Source organism: Eschscholzia californica, unplaced genomic scaffold (assembly GCF_041429995.1).
Source record: "Eschscholzia californica isolate CP2 unplaced genomic scaffold, dmEscCali1.0.p SCAF_5, whole genome shotgun sequence".
Classification (NCBI taxonomy): Eukaryota; Viridiplantae; Streptophyta; class Magnoliopsida; order Ranunculales; family Papaveraceae; genus Eschscholzia; species Eschscholzia californica.
In genome coordinates, this window is record NW_028238472.1 from 44,526,756 (window position 1) to 44,554,290 (window position 27,535).

Sequence of the window (27,535 nt, forward strand, 5' to 3'; positions counted from 1 at the left end):
TTTATGTCAATCCTGCGCTGTCTCTCCGAAGCAAGAAACCGTGACATACAGGATAGAACTCTGCTCAATAGCAAGGTTCTTCTTGCATCATTTGAAGCAATTCTAACAACATTCTCCATGAAACTGAATTCCTCAATTCAGTTAAGCCACTTGATTTACTTTCTCCTTTCATTAAAGGAATGATCAAATTATATCTTCCTTTTGACCGATGTGAATTTACCGATCTACTAAAATCTCATAAATCAATATAAAAACAGAAACATAATAAGATGCATTCAAATCATATATTTTTCTAAACCAATTATAATGTTGTATCAATGATTATTACTAGAATTAAAAAAAACAAAACTAATTTAGTCATAATTCTCAAATTTAAGCTAGCATTTGAAGTACTCTCAGAGAAAAAAAAACTGCATGTCAGGAAGGTATTTGAATCACCCCAAAATATTGAACAAATTGGTATCCATAATTTGTTTAGACAACGAAAGTTTGATATTTTGACTAACCTGGTTCTGGAATTCTCTAGGGCACTGGTACCGTTGGTATTCAATCATTTCTTTTTTGGCGGCTGCCTCTTCCGCTTACAGGAATCTTCATTACTTGGGCCTGGTTTTTCCTTCGACTTTCCCTTCTTTTTCTTCTTCAGATCATCACTTCCAATCATGTAAATGTTATCAGGTCCAGGTACAGTAAAATCCGCAGGATTTTGGTTAACAGAGCATATCTCAGAAATGCCAGTGGGTGCTACTGGCAAAGTTGCTGCATTTTTCTTACGAGCCTTCAATTCAAATCGGGCGGTTGGATTTTCCGTTGTTCGGGATGGACCTGAAAATGGAATGTTAAAAGCAGATGAGAATCCTTTCCGTAGATTATAGACAAGAACTGAACTGATTAATGATTTTTACCTGAACTCTTTGGTTTACGGCCTCTGAGTTGTGCAGCTGTCTGCTTTCTTTTTTGGTTTCCCTTTTCTTGAGTTTTGACAGAATAAGGGTTGAAACTATCAGAAAGTTTACTCGCCGATCCTCCTACCATATTTTCATTCTTCTTCGATGAACGACCATCTCTATCGAAACTCAGATTATTAGCGAACATATCACATGAAGGTTTTGCAGTACTTGCATTCATATTGGTGGATGGTACATCATTTCTCTGAAAATCATTAGGAGTAGGTGAGGGATTAGCGAACTTCTGGTCTTCATGCCCGAGTTTCAACAAAGCCACCGCTCCCATGGTCTCCTCTGGAAACAAGTTCAATCCTCCCATGTTCATCGGGCGAGTCTCTTCTCTACTCTCTCTTGGTACAAATGGACCTGGGCAATTTACTCTCTTCACGTTGATGTATTCAGAATTCCTTACCGTGTTTTCAAGTTGGATATTATAACCCCTACGAAAAAATTCTCTTCGAGATGGTTCCTCAGATTGAGAAACCATTCGTTTCCGATTAGAATCAGCAACAAACTTTTCAGGGCCGATAACTTCGAAAGGATCACGGTTTGGTAACCAGAGTTGACCTCCTCCCCTAGATGAAACCTGTCCTGGAGCTTTCTGATGCCTTTGATGCGCCTCTGAGGATCGCGAATGAGTAGCGGCAGGGCTTTCATGGGCTTCCACTTCCTTGATCCGAGTAGTATTCTCATGAGAGTTCAAGGTAGAATCTCTATTAGGAAACTGGATAGCTCCTGATGGATTATCATATAACTTTGCAGATTCTCCAACTCCCATTGATCTATGAGATCGTTCAGGTCCGCTAATATTAAAGTTGTCAATTTTAGACCGGTTGGCAGGACATAGGAAACTATCTTGTTTATTCTTCGGAGGGTTTACGCCTACACTGTCACCTTTAACAAAATCGATATTTCTGTCAGTGCTTAAATGATTCGTCTGCAAACCAGCATGATGCTCAAGGTGTATACTCTTCATCATACTGCCAAATTGTAATCCACAATGTGAACCAGCTTCCTTCATTTTTTCAGCTTTTTTTGAGTAGCTATTCTCAGTAGTCCTTTCAGCATTCAAAATACGCCTTTCTTGCAGGTTTTTTGGCACTGGTTCAACAATTTCTACAGGGATATCATCCCAAGCTCTCTGTTTTGATGTTACCTTGGCTCTTCCCTCGGTCTGAGTGGCGAACTTATTCGGTTGCTTTTGAATATCATCAGAGTTCTCAAAATTGTTAGTTCGACATAATGCCTGAAATAACAACATAATTGCATCGTTTGAAGAGCTCTAGAGAAAGAGAAACATGAATAGAGACAGAAGTAATAGAAGGATACATGGTTCAGATAGTAACCCTGTTTTAATAGCTCATTATAGATATTGCAATTTATAACGAAGTGGTTAGATTCGAAAAATAAGTCGAAGTAGGGTCGGAAAATAGACATAACTAAAATACGCCATATTTCTAAAAAACCGACTGCTAATAAAGCAGATTTAAGAAAATTCACATACCTTTGACTGCAAATTTGGGGAAGAACCAAAACCAGTAACATGAGGTGTACTGTCTGCAGCTTTAGCCTGCGAAATGCCATTCTGTTTCTTAGTTATATTTCTTTTCTTGCGGCGATTAATATGATCTGGAGACTTGTGCTCGTCTGCCACAGAGAATTCTGTATAACTTAATGGAAACGTTCCAGCTGCCTTATCCTTCTTTTCCACATCGTTCCTTATGACTTGCTCTCTCCTGGGCATGTCATCCTGCAAATTCATTGATGAAACCTTCGGATCTGCCGACTTAGAGCGATTAATGTTCTTGTCTGAAATAATTTTCTTATCATCTCTTTTCGCTTCTCGAGAACGCTTGAGATCAAGATTTAGACCTCGTCCACCAAATGCATCTTGATTTGATTTAGAAGGAACAATTCCACTCTTAGTGTGTTCAGATTCAGTTTCTATGTCTTGCCCAGATTTCCAGGAAGGCTGCTCCTTTCCGGATCTAGTCCTCTTGCATTTCTTCTTTTCTGAGGTAAACTTATCGTCAATTTTTATTCCCATCGAAGAACTCTTGGGACCAGAACCAAAATTTGAAGTCGTAGCATTTCCAGTACTTGCATCTCCTACCACGACTATATCATTATCGACATGTGGAGACATCTGCGTTTTTTCTCGTTTCCTGAACTCAAAAACCCCTTCATCATTTCCGTCCTCACTTTCATCACTATCTGGAAGGACGTTAAGATCAATTTCTGCAAATGCACCAGATTTGCCTACTTCAGATCTAGTAGTTCTGCCACTGATGTTATTAGGAGGTGAATCATTTTCAGATGTATGATTTTCGGAAACTTTAACCTCACTTTTGAAGATGTCAGCTAATGCGCGGAGTTTTTTTGGCCGCTTTACATGAGGAGCACGTGAAACGTCAGGCTGTCTGGGAAGATCTTGAGGACAACTATCATGATTGCCTGAGTTCTCGCTATCTTCAGAGGAGTTATCCTCAATCTCATTTACTTCCATACTTCGTTCATTTAGCTGCATTTGATTGTTCCCTTTGGTTCCACCATTTTCCTTGGAACACATTTTAGTGGATCTTTTCCCAGTGCAAACTTTGGAAGATTCTTTCGAAACATCCTTGTTATGAGGAACCACACATTGCGAAGCAACTGAAGTTTCACAGAGGGTTGCGTTATGTTTCTCTTTTTCAGCACTAGTCATTATAGTATCTGACTCACTTCCATCCATGGTTTCTATCGAGCTTGGTTTAACTTGCGCCACAGGAGAGATCGCCCCATTAGACCCTTGAGCTGCATTCCGTTCTGTATTGTCATCCAACTGCATAGATGCATTCCGTTCATTGCTCTCATTTCTTCCTCCAACATTTACATTCCTGCAATCGGGGCAATCCCAGCAGCTAAATGAGGGAACGCTTAGAGGAAGCCTTGCAAGTACTTCCTCGTCCCTGTTGCTGTGAAGTTCCCAAGGAAACGGCCAGCAAGCTCTGACATCTCTAGTTCGGCAACTAGCAACGTATCCTCTGCATTCATGACAGAAACAATTTGTTAGTAAATAAACATACAGAGCGGAAATCTGTAGTTATGACAAGAAACATAAGACATTTGACTTTCACAAGTACTATCAGCATTAAATTTTGATAGCATATCTCAAGAAGTTATATGCATTTTTATGATTGGTTTGAGTCCTTCGGTTATGAGTCTTATGTCTTAAGTCACTACAGTAAATTGAAAAAAGCTTCATAATGTAGAGAGGGTTGTATCAAACATAGAAAAATTAGCTCCCTTTATGAAGCAAGAACGCAAATTTTTTTGAGGATTAAAGAGTAGTTAAAGAATACAAATTAGAACAGCAAAAAGGGAAATGAATATCACTATAAGGTCATGCAACTATATTCACCCCCTAAGGCATGCATTCTTTTTTATTATACCTCGACCTTTTGTATTTAACAAGAACAAACATAGAAAAAATTAGCTCCCTTGCCTAAGCATGAAAATTTTGACAAGATCCGATCTGATAATGTAAAGACCAGAGAAAGTGATTGGAAAAAATAGGCATGGTGTATCCAAAGACTACGTTCCATTTCTTTGTTTATCTCGGCAAGAAATCTCTTATGATCCCCAAAACATGTAGCCCTAACCCCAATATAGTATTCATATGTAACTAGATTGACGCAAAAAGAAACCTAAAAAATGAAATATACTAGATATTTAGAATTATTAAGTAGGGGTAAAACCAGAAAAAATAGGAGATCGGATAATAAGATGGCGCGGCTAGGGTTTCTGACAGAAATCACTCCCTGTAACCTCTCTTACCATCACAGTGAGCCTCTAGCGCAGATCGTCATTCTCATCATCAATCAAAGCAAATGTAAGAACAAAAAAGAAAAAAAAAGATATGAACATGTTGTGATTAGCATCTGCATAGCAACCATTAGAAGATCACAAGCTTACATTTGACTCCGTGAAATAAAATTTGCGAATTACAGAATAACAACTGATACAATTGCTGAAAATCTCAAACATATTTAGGATCGGTGATTCAGAATAAAAATCTAAGAGTTTACCGAATAGAGAAGTGTTTGCACGTTGCGGCCGTTTGGTTCTGAGCAGCAGCATCAGGATCCATATATTCCGATTAATGTTGGAATTGCTAGAGTTCAAGGACTATACAAGAGATTTGACTCACTTCCGCCGCTGTTGGTTGCCTCTTTAACAATCTCTTAATCTCGAAAGAGAAGAAAGTGATACAGCGTCCCTCAAAGTTAGCATCCAATCCCTAGATAGAATGAATATATAGAGCAAGTGGTCAGAATTACTTACGAACCGATGCGATCGACGTGGCAGACAAGAACGGATACGAATTAGATGGCAAGATTCTATTGTATAATTCAGGAAGAGAAGAAAGCAATATACGAATAGAAAGTTAGTCTTTGACTCTTACCTAAGACCTTACAATGGGCGAGGTGTTGAAACCGTTCACACCCCCATTAGTCATTACCATACAAGCTAACAAAATCACCAATTAATAACCATCCATATCGCAAAGATACGATTAAAAAGAAAAAGGATTACAAAATCACAAAACAAAAAGTTGAACAAAGTAAACATTAATAACAAAAAAAATTAGGGTTTGATGAGAAATAACACTACCCACTGTTCTTGGACTAAAATGCAAAGTATGAAGATCACATTTTACGATCAACTATAGACGATCACATTTTACGATCAACTATAGACGATCACATTTTAGCTATCAATTATGATAACTTCAACAACATATTCAAGTCACTAATTATTTAGCTAGTAATCAGTACTACTAAGACAAGTAAAAAAAAATCGAAAAATCTTATAGATCGATTACATCATTAATTACAAATTACTTCATAAAAACTAAATAGTTGAGTGAACAATTACGATCCAATTAATATTAAATGAACTCGTCGTTATAAATTGAATATTATTACATAAAATAACGAATTTAACTCGACTAACAATATATATTCTATCATTTATCTTCTACGATTCTTAGTATCTAGGTTTTTCAACATGTGATAACAAAGTTAAGAATGAAAAAATGAAGCAAATTATGTATCTAAAAAAGGAAAAGCAAGTTCTAAATAGTAAACCCTAATTTGGAAAAATGCTTTAGTTACTTCAACAAAAATGAAATCTAACCCAAAACCTAGATAATCGTATGAATTTCAACGTAAATTTCTTCGACTTAACATTTAAACGGTGAAAGTAAAAACGGTAAATTTAATTAAATTACACCTTAGATATATGAATTAAGAACTTTCCTTAATGAAAATTAAACGGAAAATCAGAGAAACAGGAAAATTATATATAGAGAGGGAAAATTAAAATTAATCAGCTTCTTACCTTATAAACCAGTCAAGAAGACTCAAATTGATAAAACGATTTCTTTGAAGCAGCTCAAATTGGAAATCCATCAAAATGAAATAATCATTTCACAGCCTAAAGCTGGAGAAAGAAGAAGAGTATTTTTCTAGCTGGGGAAATTTGAGAGAATCCAGTGAAAATAATGAAAACCCACCACCCAAACCCTAATTTGAGTTAGGGTTTCAAAGGGATTCTTGAAAGAAGAGAAAGATAGAGAGAGAAAATGGACAAAGAAGAGAGAAGATAGATAGATAGAGAGAGAAAGAGAGTGTGTGAGTTGTTTTGTCTTTTTTCTTTTTTTACTTTTATCTATTGTAAAACAATATGACTTATTAGTGATCAGATCATGACATGTCATCATCAATGTCATTTATGTCATGACATTTGTATGTAAAATTCTATGGGGTGGTTAGTTAGAGAGAGAAAATGTTAGAAAGAGAAAGTTGAGTCACCAATGACATAGATACAACATGACCCATGTCATAGGTTCTTACATTATCATCATTCATTTGTACATTGAAACCCTAGTTTTTTGGCAATAAAGTTGAAAGAAAAACCCTAACCTAACTTAACCATACCCAAAAACTTTAACTCAACCAAAGCACTAAAAATAGGGACCCTAACCATACTCTTTGAAAAAGGTCTATATTCTCACTTGAGATTCCTTTTTGACCTGCCATCCTCCTCTTGTTGTTGTTGCCATCTCTCTCTATCTCTCTTAGTTTTTATTCCCACTCACTCAAAGTCACTGAAAGGTCATCAAACTCATCACTCACTACCCAATCTGTCTCTTTGGACAAAATTACCCTCACAAAAAGATTATCAAATACTAACTATTAGGGTGGATTTCCATTAACATATCAAATCAAAATAAAATAAGCAATGGCCTTGTTAAAGACATCCCGGCAAAATGCTCTAGGGTACATCGGGTGATTCAGATCAATCAACTTTGATCAGCGACTTTTATTAAGCAACCACATAAGCAAGGGTGTTGGTAAAGACATCTGGGCAAAGTGCTACAGGGTACACCTGTTGCTTCAAATCAATCTGTTTTGATCAACGACTTCTATTAGGTAACCAACCACATAAGCAAGGGCGTTGTCAAAGACATAAAGACATCTGACAAAGAGCTACAAGGTAGACCCCTTGATTCAGATCAATCAGCTTTGATCAACGATTTGCCCTAATATCTTTCAGACTGCCCAGTATGACAATGGTCTTTTGGGCTGCCCAGTTTGAAACTAGTATCTCGGACAGGCTAATCCAAGAACATGTTTACTTTCTCAAACTCGTTAGTCTGAGAGCTTGTGTACGATATTAAATTGTCCAATCCTCCTAAATGATTCTGAATATTGATCGGACTCGTTTTAGTCCATTACTACTTTTCTATTCCTCAAAGTCACTCGAAAGTATCTCAAAACTGATGGTAAATATACTTTTCAAAGGATTTGTTACTTCAAAAACCATTCAAACATTAGATTTAAATATAAATATTTAACAGGGTAACCGATCTTTAACAAATGATGAAGGTCTTTTGAAGTCTTTCTCCAACCTCTTTCTTTAAAGAACAAATTACAAATGTGAGCTATATGAAAATACGAAAAATTCTGAGAGTTCGCAGAAGATTTTAGAAGAGAAATCGAAGTAAATATAAAAGGAGACGAAAAAGTCAATGGGAATTGGATGCTTTTGATCGCCCGCTTGTAGCACATTGGGGCACTGCTAAAAGAACCCTCCGCTAATGAAAATTTGTTTGAATGCCTTCTGCGGAGTCAAAATACTGCTCAAGAAATACAAATACACAAAAACTTTCTCTAAATTTGGTGGGAGAGGGACCGGGCATAGTATCACGACTGAAAAGAAAAAGATCAATGATTTAAATTTTAAATTGAGATTCATGAATACGACCAAACGACTTAGACCTTCAATTGATATGTTAGAGCCGTTATACTATATCTCATAATGATCATCGACAAATACATCTGAATTCAAACTACAATATTTGACTTTGAACATTAATTAAACCACATCTCCTTTTTTTTTTGAGAGGATTTTTTTTTTTGAGAGGAATTAAACCACATCTCCTGATATATTAAATATATAAAGAGCCATAATTTGGTCATACTGATCTTAAACATTATTTTTTAATTTGAGATAATTTGTCGCAGATATCACGGAAAGTAGAAGAATATTCCCGTATCACGTGAAGATCTACCGTTACAAATTTAAGGCAAAAGATTACCAATGCCTATTTCATTAATAAAATTATTTTTCTAAAATTAATTGTCTCCTCCCAACATACACAAATACAAAATTAATAGTAGATATAAATCCAATAGTTGGTTGAATATTTAAATACACAAATATTTTAGTGTATTTGCAAATTTGGAATTTAATTAAGCAAGAAAATACACTAACAATAGAGTTTTTTATAGGCAAACTCCCATTATCTTTGTTAGTAATGGTTGTCATGATCCCTAGGATTAGATTTTTGTGGAGATCCTCACTTTAATAGAATAAGTCTAGAGGCCTCTGAATACCATCAGAACCAGATATGGGGCTGGGAGTAAGAAATCATTTTCAGACCAAAAGACAGGAAACTAAATAATGATATGTGACCCAGCAAAAATAATGAAAAGGACTAACAAAACTAACCTTCAAAAAAAATTTAGAAAACTGATTCTTTTGTGTAGTTATTGGGGTCCTTTATTAATGAAAGAGTGTTGAAAGGTTTTACAAAAATTCGTTAAAGCTTTTACCTATAGGTAATGTGGTATGTCTTTTTTCTCCACCCTTTTCGGGTGATTCGATCTTTACCTAATTCCTCTCACTCTTTTTCTAGCACAAGTTTTCGCTTTAAGGCGTGTTTGTGACGCTGAAACAAATTGAATAAAATTGGCTTTAAGTACAAACATTTGTTTCCAAAATGACATACACAAAGACAATATGGTCTAAGTTTTGTGGTAATTTTTTATATGATTTTAGTTCTTGTGTTTCAGTTGCTTCAAAAAAAAAGTTAATAACTGAACTCGAATTCTTGACTTATTGTTCTCAATTTGCTATTTTGTGGCCTCTTTGGTACGAGACGGATGATAAGATCTTCAAAGAAAAATACAGATTTCCTGAACAGCTTTCGTTAAAAGACTAATTATCTATTAGAGTTCCACCCTGAATCGTAAGAAGACCACTCTGTTTTGAGATTTGTTTTTTAATTGCCAGACTTTCAATTCTATATAAATGATTTTTTTTCTTCTGGGATAGCTACTTTTCTAATCTGATAACACATTGCGGTCATTTTTCAATGAAATCATCATTATCCAAAAAAAGAGTATAAGAATGAACAAATTGATATTTTTATTTTCTTACATGTATGCCCACATGGTCAGGCCAATGTAAAGTTTGAAAAATAACAATTAGGTGACTTTCGATGCGTTCTATTAGAAGTTGTATTGAATAATCATATTATGAATAATTCCATTGAACTTTTCCAGTGTTTTCTCAAGATATTTCAAATCTAGCTAGATATAACTTTTGTAAGAATAACAATCTTTTGATTAGACCAACTGAGAGCATATCCGACGGAAGAATCGAGCTTTAAAACTTAAAGTGTCACTTAAAATTTTCAAATTTTTTTAAATAAAAATCAATCTCTAGTGAGATACACTATTAGGATTCTAAGATGATTGATGTCTTTCAACAAAAAAATGGTTGATGTAGGTATTTTAGAGATCTGTAAGAGAACACTCGAAATTTAGAGTATCTTCTTAAGATCTCTAAGAGCATTTCCAGTGCAAGAATTAAATTGAAAAACTCTAGATGACTCCTAAGATTGTTTGAGTTTGTTTGAAAATCTCTCTATAATGCAAAAGTCAATTTGGGGTCTTAAGATGATCTGGTAACATTAATTCTAAGATATCTTTAGGAAAAGCTCAATATTTGAGATTTCTCTTGAGGATCTCATTGTCCACTCAATATTTAAAGCAAACCTACCCATGTATGAAATGACACTAAAATAATATTTAAGTTTTGGAGTGTTGCATTGGAGATGTCTTTTCGATCGAGGAGTTCAATAGTTTCACGTAGAAAAGAGAATCTCAATTGAGACTTGATACATAGGACAATTTGAATTTTTTAGTTTGCATGGGAGATGCTCTAAGTGTCTTAGTCATCAAGCTTTAGATTTAAATCAATTGAAAACTTTTCTTTCATAACTACCATTTTCTTTTAAAATTTATCAGTTACAAAAACAAATCAGTAGATCTCGGTTTTGTCAATTAGGAAAGAGAATCTTAATTAAAAACATTGAAACTTTACAACTGCAACAGTTACATTTTTTTCCCATCGAAAATGCTATGAGAAATCAGTGTGTATAGTTAATTGTAAGATCATGTTGAGTATTGATTGGCAACAACATTGCTCCATAATCAGTACGAATGATTTTTTTCGAAATTTAAAATGAAATGATTAGGATGCTAAATTTATTGATAAAAATAAACAGTTTGCTTAAGGTATACAACATAAATTTCTGTAAAAGTGAATTAATGAAAATTGTTAAAAATTGCAAAATGTCAATCGGAAGTGCTACAATCACAAAGGATTTGACAAAAGAAGTTGCTAAGTTGATGTGGCGGTTGTGATATTCAACTTTCAACGGTTCAGATTTAGTCAAAATATCAAATCTCAACCACCACATCAGCTGGACAACTTCTTTTACAAAATCCTTTGTGATTTTAACATTTCCAAGTGTATGTCAATATATACTTAGAGCATCTCCAATGGGACACTCAATCTCTAACACTTAGAGTGTCACATAGGCTTTTTGGAGTTTTTGTTAAAAAATCAACTCCAATGGAACACTTTATTAGACACTCTAATATGAGGTGGACACATTTATTATAGAGTGTCTAGAGAGAGAAACTCTAAAATGAGAGTGTCTACTTGAGACTCTCTAAGTGTTACTATTAAATTTCAACCAATAGAAAATCTTGCTTTTCAATTACTTTTTATCTATTGAATTGAAGAAGAACATGTGTATTAAGTATATACACTTTAGAGACCTCCATTGGAGTCCAACAAAAATTAGAGTGTCTCTACATTGACATTTAGGAAAGATAATCTCTATTGGCCCTTGACAACTAAGACTTTTAGAGTGTTTATTAGAGTGTCCCATTGGAGATATGCTCTTATGTAACTATATTCTAAGTAACACGTGTACTAATCAAAATCATTTGACTATATACTTGAATTCGGATCATGTTAGTGATTGGTTTCTTTAGAATCCGAGTGCAATCAGTTAACTAAAAAGTGGATATTGGTTATTAAGAGGGAAATGCGTTACACCTCCAAACTCATTGTTCAAGTTTTCTAGGTGACAACGTGACTCCAAATTCTGATTTGTCCAATAGAGAGACGTATATGAGTGAGTCGGAATTCTGATTTTTCCAATAGAGAGACATACATGGTCTGTGAGAATAATCTTACATGGGAGAAAGGGTCACTAGCAAACAAGATTATAATGTCTGAGTCTTATCCACTCATTGTCAATTGATTTTGAATTGGATGACCACAAAATCAACATGGTATTAGAGCTAGGCCCACACGTGATAGTCTTAAAAGCCATACGTGCTCCACGTCACTCGAAAAGAAAACACGTGTTAGACTAACCGCGTCGCACGTGAGGGGGCGTGTGAGAATAGTCTCACATGGAAGAAAGGGTTACGTCTAAGTCACCTCTACTCATTACTAATTAGTTTTGAGTTGGATAACAACAAACTTAACACAAATTATCCAAACGAAGTGCACAAGAAAAATACCATACTATATACATCCAGATAACTACAACCAACAAGTGGGTCTGACTTCATTTGAATGTTTTTTTTTTATGAGATAACTTCATTTGAATGTTAACTATAAACATTCAGACACCTACCCAGGGAATAACTGGATTTTTATTTGAATGTCATCTAAAAAAGATGGTTTTCTATTACTATTAGCTAGGATGCACAGATATATATATATATATATATATATATATATATATAGAGAGAGAGAGAGAGAGTATCTTTATCTATTGATTTGGTATTTGAATTACCTTCAAATCCAATGTCTTTTTGTTACCAGTAGTACTACTGTCATCAAGCTTATCAGTTGTACTGTCAGGGTGGTACTCAAAATATAATTGAAAAGATAACCCTACTGAAATCTAATGAGGAATTAAAGATTTAAGTTTGCGGGTCCCATACATTCTGACCTTACCTACCAGAATAAAAGGGAAGTCGACCCGGCCCCATGACATCTGCCCTAGATAACAATCTCATTGATGGAGTCTTTGCTGTGGCCATCTCTTGGTCTTGTATTTTTTCTTTATAACCTAAATAGTGGTTTAAGTAAAAACTAATTATTCAAGCAAAATTATATATATAGAAAAATATGTTCGGATTCTGGGTAATGAGTGTTGGGATCAAAGCCGATTTTGGCTCAATCTGACTTGTCAAATGTAGAAATGGAGCACGTCATTGCCTTCGTCTCCTCAAACTCTTAAGTATAGAGTAAAAAATCACTTAAACCACTTTCAAACGAATGATATATCCAAATGTAAACTTTGGATGAAGTTCGGTTAATCTATGGCCCAAAACGGTAAAAAGAAAAAAAAAATCAATTAAGGGGCCAAATTGTAAGTCGTTGAACGTCCATATCAGACATATCACATTTCCAATGCACGCAATCAAATATTCGCTCAAATTCGATTCCGCGTATATATTCAAGTTTAAAGTTTGGACAAAGTTCGGTTAATCTATGGATTAAAACAACAAAAAGAAAAAAACAAAAGTCAATTTGGGTTTGTAATTCGTTGAACGCCCATATCAAACGAATCGTGTGCATCCAACGCACGCGATCAGGCTGCTCGTGTTCCTCCCTCAGACATCCATATCAGATTATTGAATCCATAGATTTTTAGTGTATTTAGAGTCTGGAGCATCCTGTTGTGTCTGTAAGACAAAACTGAAGTCAGAATTTATCTCAAAACCGAGTCAAAGCAAAGAGTTATCTATAAGTCAAGTCAATAGTCAAGAAGGTCAATTGGAAGAGATCAAAGAGTTCATATTACATATGAAGGTTTGTGTGTTTTCAGAATTATGAAGTTCCATCAACAACCCTGAAAGGAAGTTGACATACACCCAATTATTAGTACTATTACTGGGGTTTACATGTCTTGAAGGAAGATAATTTATTACCGCCTCGACTTAATCCACTTGACGTCTATCTCAATTTTATTCGGATGAACGTCTACTGTTAGGCGGTAACGTTGTCGGTCTTTACTAGCAATAAGAGAAAAAATTATTATAGTCAGAGTACAACTAGAAACTCTATCTTTGATTAACGAAACAGACATAGTGACAACTCGAAATATATTCAGATATACTGTTTCACAGAAATTCAGTTTTAGTGAGTAGACTAGAAATACCGAAAACTCGAACCAAATCAAGGATAACAACAATGAGATACCCGAATTGAAACTGACCTATTGATGATGAGAATTTTAGTTGTTTATTTTTGAAAAAATGCATGAAATGGGGGGGAAATTTCATTTTGAGCCTAATTTCCTATTATCTCCCACATTTTGAGTTTTTGAATTATCCTCCTTTATTTTTTTTTGTTTAATAACCACCCTATTCAATAGGGCAGTGTAGTTGGTGTTTTGCCTATTTCATTTTTTACTACTACGTATTTGAAGTCAAAATCGTGGACGATTTCTATTGTACTTAGTTTGTGTAAACTAAATATGTAGCAGTTACTCAATAACCTAGGTCATATGTCCAGAATTGTTAGTGTTCTTGCTGACTTGATCATCTAGTTCCTAATAATTGACACTTCTAATTAGATAATTACCAGAAGTATCTTAAATATATGATATTATATCGTCTCGATCTTCAAATTATAAATTTGATTCTTCTTGATCATCAGCTCTTATTCTCGGACCCCTTTAATATTTTTCACGTATCTTAGTAAGTTGTATTAAACTCTCTCCGACAAGCTTCGATTGAGATATGGACTGGCAGTATGTATTATAGCTAATGGATTGGATATTAACCATGATAGAGCTATTTTGGCCACTTCAAGTTATCAGGAGAATTCTTTTGGGATTGTTGGTGCATCATCCTCTTTTAGGAACCACTAGAACTCCAAATTCCACCCATGGAAACTGCCAAGATGAATACCGTTTATAAATGCTGAACCGTCTGAAAATTAGGTCACTCACATGCCAAAAGCCAACATGGACAGTTGCCATTGCCCATTGGACGGGTTGTGTTGAGAGAAAAGCAACGCAGTCCAATGAGAGTTGGTCACGTCAGCTTTCTGCCTGTGGTTAACCTATTTTTCGGGCTGTTTGGTATCGTTGATCATTGATAGTGTATAGTGGTAGAACTTTAGAAGGGTATGTCGCATAGAAAAGTAACTGCCAACCATTAGATTTATGTAATTTCTATATCATCATATCAAACGCTATATAAGTAACTCAGATCCGATGATTGATATTTGGCCATGTCTCTAGAAATTCAAGTACATACCAGGGTTTTTTTTTGGAAAATGACTACGATATACGATAGTCATTATAGTGGCATTAATACATCAAAGATGTGATAAGTATGATAACTGGCAAATTTAACAAGAACAGTCTTAAAGCCCAACTAACTATGGTCTAAAGCCCAACTACCTTATTTATACCCTAATAACCCCAATTCAATAATCCAAGGATTCGAGTTTTCTTCTTGGGACTCAGTAACACGGAGAGAGAGAGATGGTTTTTTTGAGAGAGAAAGTGAGACGGTTTCTTTTCAGAGAGAGATGTTTTTTTTGAGAGAGATGGGCTTCATACAACAATTTTGATTTGATTTTTAAACGAAGATTAAAGTAAAATAAAATACTGATATATCTTCGCTGAAGAAGATAAAGTTATGAAATAACTCAATCTTCATCTTTAAAATCAAATGTAAATGTCTCCGGTGACATTCATAATTCTCCTTCAAAAAACCGGGTGGTGTTCTTGATGTAACCGTCATTCGTCTCTACTTGATTCATCCTTCTTCATTAAGTATAATAACGTTCACGACCTTTAGGGTTTTCTCATTCGTGATCTTTAGGATCTTTTTATTTGTGACCTTTAGAATTTTTTTATTTTTTAGTATTATATTTTTGTAATATTGTACTCCTTTCCCTTGATGTTGTCTTTACTTTTGTAAGTTTGATGTTGTAATTTACTTTAGTAAATCCATGTTGTACTCAAAGGATTCAAAACACTCAAAACCATGTAATGTGTTGGATTGTGTTCTTACGCATGAATGAAATTCTGGTTTAACTCAAAAAAAATATATCGAAGGAGGGATCAAACGCGGAACCTCCAGGGACTTTTGGAGTTTATGTCAACACTTTAAACACTTGGACAACCAACAAACACCAGGTTTAGACTTATATGAAAGTTTATTTTTATTTTTCCCCAATTTTTTCACTATAAAATTCATTCTTATTGTTTATGAGTTTATTTTATTCATCAATCATAGCATGAGTACTTTTTTTTTTGGTTGAATACTCTAATTTACTTTTATAATAATGAATGTTGATTGTAGTTGAAGGCAATCCATTGATGTAAAGATTAAGTATTTTAGAATCTAAATTTACACCAGTTTATCGATACGAAACTACATCATTACAGAAAAAAAATCAGATGTGAGATCAATTCCAAAAGGGAGATATACTTTTTTTTTTTTTTTTTGTTGAAGGGAGACGTACTTTTCAATCTCGTGAAATTTTGAAAATCTCAAAATTAACACATAGAAAGTCACGTTGGCTGCCTAAGTACGTGCTAGCTTGTTTTTGTTGAAAGAGCTAAGTGCTAGTTGGTCTAGATTTGTTGAAAAAAATACCAGCCTAAAATTGTCCTTTCATTCATGTTATCTCTTATATTTGCAGGTGTGTTGTTGACTTGCATAGTTACTTTTTTTGATATTTTCTTTGAGTGTTGTCGACTTGTACCTTGACTAATACGGTCATAATCAAATTAAGATTTGTGTTTGTTTGACATGTGTACCTTGACTTAATACGGTCATAATCATTGTATTTTGACCTTGCCTAAATTGGATTTTGTTGGACTTCTAAAAAAACAAATCCTAATTGTATTATGATATGAGATAAGTGAAAAAAATAAAGTAATTGTTATCTATTTCATGAAAATTAAAGCTTCAAGACTCTATAGCTCTATATATATATGATTAATTCACTCTCAAGCTTATTCATCTACTCTTCAATTACTACTCTCTCTCTCTCTCTCTCAATATCTCTCAATGCATCAAGGAAGGGTTTTCTTAGCAGTAGCATTCATGTTTATAATACTGCCTGCTATAGCATTACTAAAGGGAACTTCAGCAGTGACTGCTACACCACCACAACCACCACAACCACCACCACCACCAGCACCACCCATAACCAAGTCCATTAATATTGTTAGTGATGATGATAAAGATGCTGATCCAATTTATGTGGAGGTAACATATAATAGTGGGAAAAAAGTGGAGTTTAAGTTGGCACCCCAAACAAAGCAAAAGATGATAATGGAGTGGATTGAAGTAGTTATACTATGTTTTTTGTTATTGGTTTTAGCAGTATTTGTTTTAGCAGGTCTTTATGCTGTTTATCTTAAGTTGTTTGATCGATGATTATTGATATCTCACAAAGTTTAGTTACTAGAATATTTTGGTGTTGTTGTTAATTAATTAAGAAAGGGGTATTAAGTCAAAAAAATGGGTTATAAGTTGAGTAGGCCAGAATTAGGAACTATTCTTTAGAGAGCACCCCTCTTTTTTTTTTTGCATATTTGTGTGTCTGAAATAATCTAGAATTTAACCAAATTATCAAATTAATTAAACTACCTTCTTATGTACAAGAACTTCGGAATTTAGACTTATCTACTGAAATTCTTTAAGCACTCTTTAACATTTTTGAACAACCTAATCGATTCTTTTGTTATGGCCTTTTTATGTAGGGAAGTTTTATAAGGCCTCCCCAATTTTGTTAAAAGGCCTCCCTATGAACCATTTTACTTGCTAAATTATTACTGAGGGGAGGCCTTTTAACAAAAATGAGTAGGCCCTATAAAATCTTCCTTTTATGTATTTCTTTTTGTATGTATAAATGCTTATAAGTGTACAAAAAATAATTTTGCCTTTGGGCATTACTAATTGTTTTGAAGGACTCAAAATTAATCCATAGGGTCAGGGAGTCAAGTTGGCTGCCTAAACAACGCCCATTGCTCTAGATTTTTTCAACAAATACTCAAGCCTAAAGTTATCCTTCCATTCCTATCACCTCTTGCATCATTCTCAATTTTTGTGTAAGTATTGTTCAAACTGTGGAAAAAATAATAATAATACTTTTAGGAGGTGTAATTGCTCGGCCTAAGAGCATCTCCAATGCAAAACTTAAAAAAATATATATTCGTCCTATGTGTCTAGTTGCAATTGAAATTTTGGTGGCGGCAAAAATAAATATTGATCCTTAATTTGACTTCATCAAACATTGCCCCCTAATCTTCATCTTCTCTCCCGTCCTCTCTCTCTCTCTCTCTCACCATCTCTTTCACTCTCACTGACTCTCTCTCTTTCATTGTAGATCACTCTCATCTCTCTCTGTAGATTATTTTTGTTTTTCTCTCGCAGTCTTTACCTTTCTCTCTCGTCCTCTCTGTTGCAATATGTACAGATCTCTCTGTGGAGATCACAGAATTCGTGACCACGAAACGTTTTGTAGCCACGAAACTTTTTGTGGCCACAAAATGGTCAGGGTCACAAAACGTTTTGTGTCCACGAAATACTCGAAGGGTTTCGCCAAAAACCCTCCTCAAGGTCTGGTTCTGGCGAAGTGAACACTTCCCTTTCCCGGAACAGTGTATGTGTGTAAGAGAGAGAGAGAAACAATGACAGACCGATCAAGAAATAATGAAAGATTGAGAGAGAAACAGTGAGACATCGAGAGACATGGATAGAGAGAACAATTGAGACATGGATAGGGAGAGCAATAGAGAGAGATAGTGAGAGAGAGGGACAGACCGAGAGAGAGAGAGAGAGATAGAGTAACAATAAGTGAGAGAGGAGAAGAAAAGCGAGAGAAGGGGAGGCAATGGTAGTCAAAATGGTGTAAGTGGGAAGTTGTGGTGGTGATGGTGACAGAGAAGATGAAGTTAGGGGGCAATCAACAATGTTTGATCAAGTTAATTTTGCGTTCAAAAATAATAATAGCCGGAGAATGTACAAAAAAACATGGATTTCCTGGAGAATTTATTCCCCGAAGATTATTTCCCAAAATTGCGGCCTAATGTTTTTGTGTCTCCAGTGCAAAACTCAAAACTTATCTTATTTACTTATGTGACATAGTTATTTTTATAAATAAATAATTAGTTATTTAGAAAATATAGAAGACTCGATTTTTATTGGTCAAAAATCAAATATTGATGAATTGGACATTTAGAGATATCTCAAGAGGACACTCTTACGATATCTCTATTCCACCCTCGACACGTCATCTTAGAGATCCAAATAGAGTGTTGCATTGGAGAGAATCTTTAAGAAAAAATTCTAAAAATCATATGTAGCACTCGGAATTTCTAAGATTGAGTGGTGAATTGGAGATGCTCTAAAGGCTTAGATTCACTCTCAAATGAACTCATGGTGTGTTTGGTTGCATGATTCTTAAATATAATTCTTACTAAAAATTAGATTCTTAAGTCCAAAATTTGTATTAGACCAAAATACCACCCAACCTATAAGCTTTTCTAAGACTTTGGGTAATTAAGCCAAATTTCACCCATAAGCAACAAAAAAATTCTTTATAAAGACTCTTTTTTCAATTTTTTTTATTTTGAACTCCTTTTTTCTCAAAAATCATTTTCTCCAAAAGAAAATTTTCACTAAAACCATTTTTTTTTTAAATTGTTTTCTCAGAAATATATATTTTTCCTGATTAAGTATTTTTCACGAGAACATTTTTTTCCCGAAAATCGTTTTTTCAGAATCATCTTTTTCCGAAAACTATTTTTTACGAAACTGTTTTTTTTTTCAGAAATCTTTTTGTTTCACTAATCGTTTTTACCGAAATTTTTCCAAAAATCAATTTTGTTTTTCAGCAATCATTCTGCCAAAGAACGTATTTTTTTTCAAAAGTCGTTTTTCATAAACCGTTTTTTAATATTGTATTCCCAAGAACCGTTTCTTTAAATATTTTTTTGGAAACTGTTTTTCTTTTTCATAAACTATTTTTTTCTAAAATTGTTTTTTTTTCAGATACAGTTATTTTCAGAAATTGTACCCGTGAAAAAAACGTTTTTCGTGAAAAAAGCAGTTTTCGAGAAAAAAGAAATTCGTGAGGAAAACGACTTCGGAAAAAACAGTTTATGGAAAACGAGTTTCGAAAAAAATGGATGTTATTAAAAAGATAATTTAAGATGTATTTAAAAAATTCATATAATTATGAATCCAATGATTTTATATAAACTACCTAATTAGACACATCAACATCCCCCAAGGTCGTCACACAACCTCTTCTTCTCTTCTAGAAACAAATTAAGATTGTTTTTGTTTGACATGTGTAATTTGACCCTCATTCTATTTGGACCTTGCCTAAATCCGACTTTGTTGGGCTTCTAAAAAAAATAAATCCTACCAGTTTTATAAGATGAAAAAGACCTAATGGTTGTTGTCTATTCCCTGAAAAAACGCTCCATAGCTCTCTATATATATATCATTAACTGTCAAGCTTATTTATCTACCCTTCTAGTACTACTACTACTCTCTCTCTCTCTCTCTCACACTCTCTCACTCTCTCTCAATGCATCAAGGAAGAGTTTTCTTAGCTGCAGCAGCATACATGTGTATAATACTGCTATCAATAGTATTACCAAAGGGAGCTTCATCAGTGATTGCACCACCACCAACGGAAAAATTGCCACAACCACTACCACCATTACCACCACCACCACCACCGATAACGAAGTCGGATAATGTTAGTAATGATGATAAACCTGCTGTTCCAATTTTTGTGGAGTTAACACATAATCATGGGGAAAAAGTGAAATTTAAGTTGGGGGCCCCAACCAAGCCAGAGATGATAATGGATTGGATTGGAGTAGTTATGTTATGTTTTGTGTTATTGTTTATAGCAGGAGTTGTCTTTTTAGGTCTTTATGCTGTTTGGGTTAATTTTGTAAAGAAAGTTCTTGTAGAGAAAGGGATTTTGAGATAATATTAGGTATTTGATGAAATCGTCAAAAAATATATAGTACTTTTTTATGCAATGGGGAATTTCAACCCGTTCAATGACTCTTTCATGTGCATGTCAATATGTCATTGCTTGCTGTGAGATAATTAGGTATTTGATGAAATTGTCAAACGAAATACGTTTTTATGCAAAAAAAAAAGAACTTTGGGAATTTGGACTGATCTATATAAATACTCGTTTTAGTTGTCATTAATATTTCGATTTTTTTGTCTAATTTAAAATAATCTTTGTTGATTTTTTCGGATTTTTTAAATTTTCTTTTAATTTTTTTTATCGAAGTTGATTACGGTCTTTTGATTTTTTTTTTTTATGGTTAAATCCATTGATCTCACTGAATCTCATTATTTATTTTTTATTTTTTTGTATGTAAGAAGTGTCGAAAAATACTTTTCATTGCACATTATCACTCGTGCAGGTAATAAAATCTTTGATGAGTATCTATAAATTATTTTGTATCGTATAAAGTAATTTTTGCACACAAAATTCATCTTTTTCAATAAACTCAAACAAAAACATATTCTAATAGAAACATATCAAATCGAATCGCAAACCAATCATAGAAATCACAGAAGACAATACTAAATTAAAAAGTAACAAAGCAAAGCAAAGCAAACTATCGAAGCACTAATCAGAACACAAAATAATTTCATAAGAAAACAAATCAAACAAAGTAAAATGTCAAAAAACATAATGGATCTTCATAAAAACCAAATGAAATAGTAGAATCGATTTTCAAATGAAGTAGACAGATCAAACAAGAAACCATAAGACAGGAAGAATATATGCGGTTTTCGTGAGAGCGCGGAAAAAAAAGAGAAGGAAAATTATGCGATTTGTTAGTAGGTTTAAGGACACTAGTTCACATAAAAGGGGTAGTTTAGGTGTTAGAATTTTAAGTGGGACTAGATAGAAATTTAAAGGGAAATTTATTCAAAATTCCTTATAAATTTTTTGTTTTGATGAAAAAATCGGCAAATTTTAGTGTTCGGCTCCTCTAAGTACATTTTTAATTTGCAATAATTTTGCAGCACCTTGCAACAGCTTTGCAACATCTTCCGACAACTTTACAAAAAATAGTCGGTTTTTATCCAAACAAAATACAAATATTTGGTGCAACATTTTTGTAAAAAGAATATAGGCAGTACGATGCTCATAGTTCACATAAAATTCCTATTATTTTGGGAATGGTTACCACTGTTGGGAGAGGTTAAGTGATTACACATATAAATATGGCAATCTATGGCAAGTTTGTTGGTCAAATGTTTGATTTAATACCTTCAAGTTCTATTTGTTATTTCAACAAAAAAAAAAAAGTTCTATTTGTTATTATGGATTAATTGTGAAACCCTATTACAGTTAAGAGTCATGAAGATAAATAAGAGGTGGGGGATTTGAAATCCAATAGTCTATCTATGTATTGATCTGAGAATCCTGGTGGATCTCCCACAGATTAAGTGGATGAATGATGTCGATTTGTTTAACCAGCACTCTCCAAATTCAAGAATTATTTTGTTTGCCATGGTGAGAAGGATTTGATCTTTTATCGTATTTGGTTTTAAGAAGTTTAGTCCCAAATAGCATTAGGTTCCGTTTTCAACCTCCTAGAAGGACGTGGATAACCAACCCTCTTGACTTCTTAAGGGGGAAGATATCTGACCATACTTTGGTACAGATACTTTTTTTGGTACAGATACCTTTTGACTTTCCTCACAAAAAAAAACCTTTGTGAAGTCTCAACGTGTTTGCATATGCCTTTTGGTATGACAAAACATTGCATCTGGTATAGAGAAAGTTGCAGCTATCAGCGAGATCACTGACAATGCGACCAACTTGTAACTAACAAAACATTATTTTGCCCAAGAATTTGATTTATATTTGATCCATAATTGTCAGAAAAGCACAAGGTTTACTTGCTCCTATAAATAATTGAGCATCAAGATATCTATTAGAGAGCGGAGCCTGCTTGACCTTAAGATTGCAAAGGATAAGGCACCTAAACTTAGCCTGCTTGACCTTAAGATTGCAAAGGATAAGGCACCTAAACTTTGGACTTGTATTTTTGGAGATGTTGGATTTAACATAGTTAATGATCTGTGCAAAAGAAGTGCAAAAATGGGTCGAGAATTGTGAAAAGGGTATGGATGTTGTGAAGTGTGTTACGACCAAATAAGATTCAATCATCAGCAACCAGTATGGTTGTTGACTTCATAAAGGCTAGTGACTAGTCAGCAGCAACCATACCCTCTTATTAAAGGAGGCAAGCAAAGGCAGCTGCTGCTGCCTTTGTGCGATCCGCCTCGCCTCAAACAACATAGTTATCGAGTAACCACTCCATTCAGTAGAATCAAACATGGTCTCAGTTGGATAATACATATAACTAGACTGTTATCCGGAAATTTCCTGTCAAAACTGAATATCTTCTGTTAATGGAAATAGATAAATTCATTCGAAGTATGTTGATTCCTAAAAGTCAATGTGAAATTAAACTCCGAAAATTCTCTTCCAACAATAGCTAGTAAAGAGAGGGAAACAGAAGAACAAGCGTCCGCAAGGAAAAGATGAGAAGACTTAGTCCAGCTTCACTCTGTCCATATCATTGATCATCTCTTCAAGCTGATAGAGACAAACACAGAAAAAACCCAGAAGGATTAACAAGAGGATCATACAAAGCTATTAAGGTAAGTAGGAAAGTACACCTAGACCAACTTCTCTATTGACTTCCAGGGATCATCGAACTGTTTGTTCACATAGTTTCAGTGGAACATATCTTGTCAGTCTTGAAAGTGTCATTAATCTATGGTATGGGGATCTCATTGAGTCGAGAATGGAGTTGGTTCAACTTCATTGGAAAATAAAACAACTTACCTTGACAATCTGACGCATGAAGTAATCGCCGTATCGCTTTGCAGATTTGGATTCGACAACATGAAGCATATCCTACAGAAACATAAGCTTTCATTAAGAATAAAGGCGGATCAATATGTAAAGCGTATGTTTAGCTGCATCTTCGACTCTGAATATTGTGAACGTCACAATATAATAGTAAATTTAGACAAATTAAAATCAATGGCATACGTCATCGATGAAAAAATCCACATCAGCATTAGAGATAATCTTTCCATCGCCAGCAATAGCATGAGTTTTGTGCTTGTATGTTAACAAGATTGACCTGTCGAAAATCAAACCCGACAAAGAATAGCTCAGATGGTAAAATAGAAATGGGAAAAGATGATATGGGGATTCAATTTATTAGGCACCAACCTTATAGTGGGTTCATCGACTTCCATGTAAGTTGCAAGTTTTGCAATTGAGATCGTGGAGTACAATTTCAAGTAACTTCGAACACCGGATAACAACTGCTGTTGCTTCACTTCGTACAAGAATAGCTTAAGCTGAAGTCTGTAAGCATCCTGCAAATACAAAAGAATGAATAGTTCTTGCTAAGTCACTCAGACTCTAAAATAGAGTAGAATGTGGAAAAAGAGGCTGCTTTCAAATTACGTACACCACTAGAACAGCAAATGCCATTATTTATCATGCGAAATTCCTAAAGCAAAATTTTGATGCCAAATCCTACAAGCTAATCTCTACTAGATATGCAAACATTATTTTCGTAACTCTCACTGTATTTTCCTTCTGAAGCAGATTTTATAAGCAAAAGATAACAAGAGTAAGGATCACAAACAATGAGAAATATATAGAGCAGAAGCAATGGTCAAGAATTTAGTGTAATCAGGAATTACGTGTAAATATAATGCCTTCAAAGTTCTGTCATTTTGGTGTTTCTTAGTTTACTCTATAATTTAAATGAGGTTGCATGCTTAAGTGTGACACCACCTGCGCAAGGTTCTTGCCAAGACCCGATAGCCGATAGTTTCACATGGAAGACTCTCAGCTGGATTTGAGTCTCATCGGGGCGCTATCGTGCCTAAGATTGGGACAAGGGGCAGCACTTTAAGAGTCAATTTTGATGATGGACTAAATACAAGAGAATACAAACTTATTGAAGCTCATTATGTTTATCTATTTTGCTTTGAATACAACTTAGAGCTGCTTCAATCAAAATCTCAAATGAATATTGGAAAGTAGGGAACCTTGATTCCAAGTTATGTTCTAAAGAATATGAAAAGAAAGTTAAGAATATGAAACTACCTGGTTGTAATTTACAAGAGGCTCATCATATGTCGGAGCAGAAGGGGTAATAAACTTAGGACATGCATATGAGAACAGCTCATCATAGAGAGCATAAGCGTCGTCATCATATCTTTGCATCCTCATCATCTTGTCACCATACTTCTCTCTAAGTTGAGTGTTCACATCCTCTCCAACAAGTTTACCTTGAGGACATAGAGAAAGAGAAATTGCGAGCAAGGCATACATCTGCTCATTTTTCTTTAGAATCTGTTCGTACTGTGGGGATTTCTGATGATACTGTTTGGTCTTGAATATGTATGAGAGTATCTTACTAAATTCACGAATTGCCTCCACGTACCTATTAAAACCAAGCTATGGTTGTAGTACTAAATCCAATAAGTAATGAAAATGATTATAAAGAGTTAAGGAGAGAGAAAGACATACAAACCTTCGTAACATAAGGTTGGCAAACCCATAGTGATAAATGGTAGTAATGTGGCTTCCAATAACACTTGTATAGACACCGGACTGACTGATATCAATAGGCTGCAAACACTTCAACCCAGTATGATAATCACCCAAAAGACAATGAACTCGGAGCAATCCAACCATACTGAAATATCCCAACACTTTCAAAACATTGCTTCCACCATTATAATCATATCCATCAGTAGCAGTAAACTGTTCCAAACCTTCCTTCTCCTGCTCCAAGATCTGAGTAATCATAGACTTCTCCACAAGTGCTTCCAAGTAGTTGAGTACACCATATACATTCCATGCCTATACCAACAACAAATTATCGAATTACATTTTTCGGATCATTAGCATGTTTTTAGCATTTTTTCATTATCATTAGTTTATAAAAAAATATAAGCCCTACAGGTACAACCAAATTGTACGTAACGAGTTAGACATGTTCGAAAGTGGGTTGGGTTAAGCTGGGTAAGTGCATTTCAAAACAACAAACTTTAATTTACATAATTTGGTTGTACAAATAAACCTTCTCCAATGAGGTACTAATAAGTACTGGAAATAACATAATCTTCAATCAACATAATAAGCTAAAATACTAGACTTTGGTTTAAAACTTAAGCAACATAAAAGGGGAATTTGAAGAAAAAAAAAAAACCCTAATTTTTTCTCTTCCATTACCATTTAATTAGTCAGTTAAAAACTCAAAACAAAAAACCCATATCTAAAATACTGAATCAAAGAAAAACCCTAAAACCTAGATTATAAAAATTGTCAAATTTAACCACAGAACTAACAAATTAAGAGTTACCCAAACTAAAGGAAAAGTTGAAAAAGCAGATCAAAGAACAAAAACCTGATCGTACTCCCTGAGAAGGGCAATTTCTTGTTCAGTCTTGTTCTTCATCTTAGCTCTATACTGACAAAAGGATTGAAACTGATAAACAAATTCATCAACCATATCCCATAACCATTGATTAGGTAATTGCATATTAACAACTCCATGTAAAACAACTTGAAACAAACTACAATAATTATCCCAAGAATCAATTCTCTGTTTAGGAGTAGGTGATAACCTAGCAAATAGATGTCTAAACCACATCTCTCTATATAATAAACAGAAAACATGATCATTATCAACGTAAGGAGCAACAGCATCAACAGAAGGCCATGGACTTTCTTTGAACATTCTCTCACTAAGTTTTTGAAATGAACCTTCATACATTTGATGGATCTCATAAACATTTTTCTCTCTGATGTGTCTGTAGAGATGAACAACGAAGGTTTTTACTGAATCAGGTACGAAGTTTGGGTCGTAACCTAAGTCAGGTTGCTGGCGAGAACCTCCGTTCACGTCGTCGTAACCCGCCGCCGCATCATCGTAATCGTATGAGGAGGCCGCCATTGTTGAGAGAGAAAGAAGGTAGAGAGAGAGAGAGAGAGGGGATTAGGTTACCCTAAACGGAGTAAAGAGAAGAGAGTGAGGCTCTAAAGTTACTAGACCTTAAGAATGGTCTATCGAATTCTTTGGTTCTTTCAATTTTCCACCCAATTTTAATTTGACACTCTCGTAACCCGGAATAGGGGAGAGAATCCGCCTGGGTCCGGGTGGTGTCGGTCGGGTTCGTGATAACCCTATATATTAAAACAGGTCAGTCGGTTACGTGAGGTATAAGTCTGGCCGTTCATTTTTGTTTGGAGTTTGATAGAGATCATATCCGACGGCAGATATAAAATCTTGTTCGTGTAAATCGACTCAAAATGGAAGGATAGTAGCGTCTATAATTAAGTTCTAACTTCTCGAAACTACCATTAGACTTTTATACCCTCATTTGTATTAGATATTATCAGATATGTCAGCTTCCAACAAATTAACTGCAAGGCTATTGTTGACATTTACTAGATACCAACAATTATAGAAGAAGATCGTCGGAGGAAAATAAATTAGTGGGGAGAAAATCGGTTACAATCTAAACTAAATAAATCACTTTCCCTCACCCCCACACATATTTTTCTCCACTGGATATGGTTTTTGGAATTTGATGTATGAAATTACTAATATAATTGAAGTTGATAATTTGCAGGAAAGAATTTCAGAATTTTATGGCGTTAGCCAAGAAGTATCTGTCGTGGCGGAAACCTAGTTAATCTAAAAGAGGAATCTCGATATCTTACAATTACGAAATAGTAGTTTCATCTCAAGACGGTGGATCTAAACCGCCTCATCACAACCATTTATGCGGCTAAACAAACCA

At 34.5% G+C, this 27,535-nt stretch overlaps 3 protein-coding genes across 4 annotated transcripts in view; 1 reads left to right on the forward strand and 2 right to left on the reverse strand.

Moving 5' to 3' along the window:
• Nucleotides 1-270: 270 nt before the first annotated feature.
• On the reverse strand, nucleotides 271-6,990 carry LOC147539575 (uncharacterized). 2 transcript variants are annotated; one of them, XM_086640990.1, is made up of 6 exons: nucleotides 6,330-6,990; nucleotides 5,392-5,456; nucleotides 5,015-5,226; nucleotides 2,452-3,970; nucleotides 906-2,193; nucleotides 271-825 (listed from the first exon to the last, which is right to left on the reverse strand). In XM_086640990.1, the coding sequence occupies exons 3-6, from the start codon at nucleotides 5,074-5,076 to the stop codon at nucleotides 551-553; spliced, it is 3,144 nt and encodes a 1,047-aa protein (XP_086497116.1). In that variant the 5' UTR covers nucleotides 5,077-5,226; nucleotides 5,392-5,456; nucleotides 6,330-6,990; the 3' UTR covers nucleotides 271-550. The 2 variants fall into 2 exon arrangements, with proteins under 2 accessions (XP_086497116.1, XP_086497115.1); XM_086640989.1 differs by lacking the exon at nucleotides 5,392-5,456 and having other exon boundaries at nucleotides 6,330-6,709.
• Nucleotides 6,991-15,178: 8,188 nt separating this feature from the next.
• Nucleotides 15,179-27,535, forward strand: part of PEX4 (peroxin4) — a 52,024-nt gene continuing 39,667 nt past the window's right edge. The window contains exon 1 of the mRNA XM_086639492.1: nucleotides 15,179-15,192. The gene's annotated coding sequence lies outside the window, so the exon portion shown is untranslated. The remainder of the gene's footprint in view (nucleotides 15,193-27,535) is intronic.
• Nucleotides 22,991-26,896, reverse strand: LOC147539577 (uncharacterized). The gene is made up of 7 exons (XM_086640738.1): nucleotides 26,137-26,896; nucleotides 25,258-25,589; nucleotides 24,828-25,167; nucleotides 23,937-24,085; nucleotides 23,751-23,844; nucleotides 23,541-23,612; nucleotides 22,991-23,288 (listed from the first exon to the last, which is right to left on the reverse strand). Exons 1-7 carry the CDS (start codon nucleotides 26,683-26,685, stop codon nucleotides 23,244-23,246), a joined length of 1,581 nt encoding a protein of 526 aa, XP_086496864.1. The 5' UTR covers nucleotides 26,686-26,896; the 3' UTR covers nucleotides 22,991-23,243.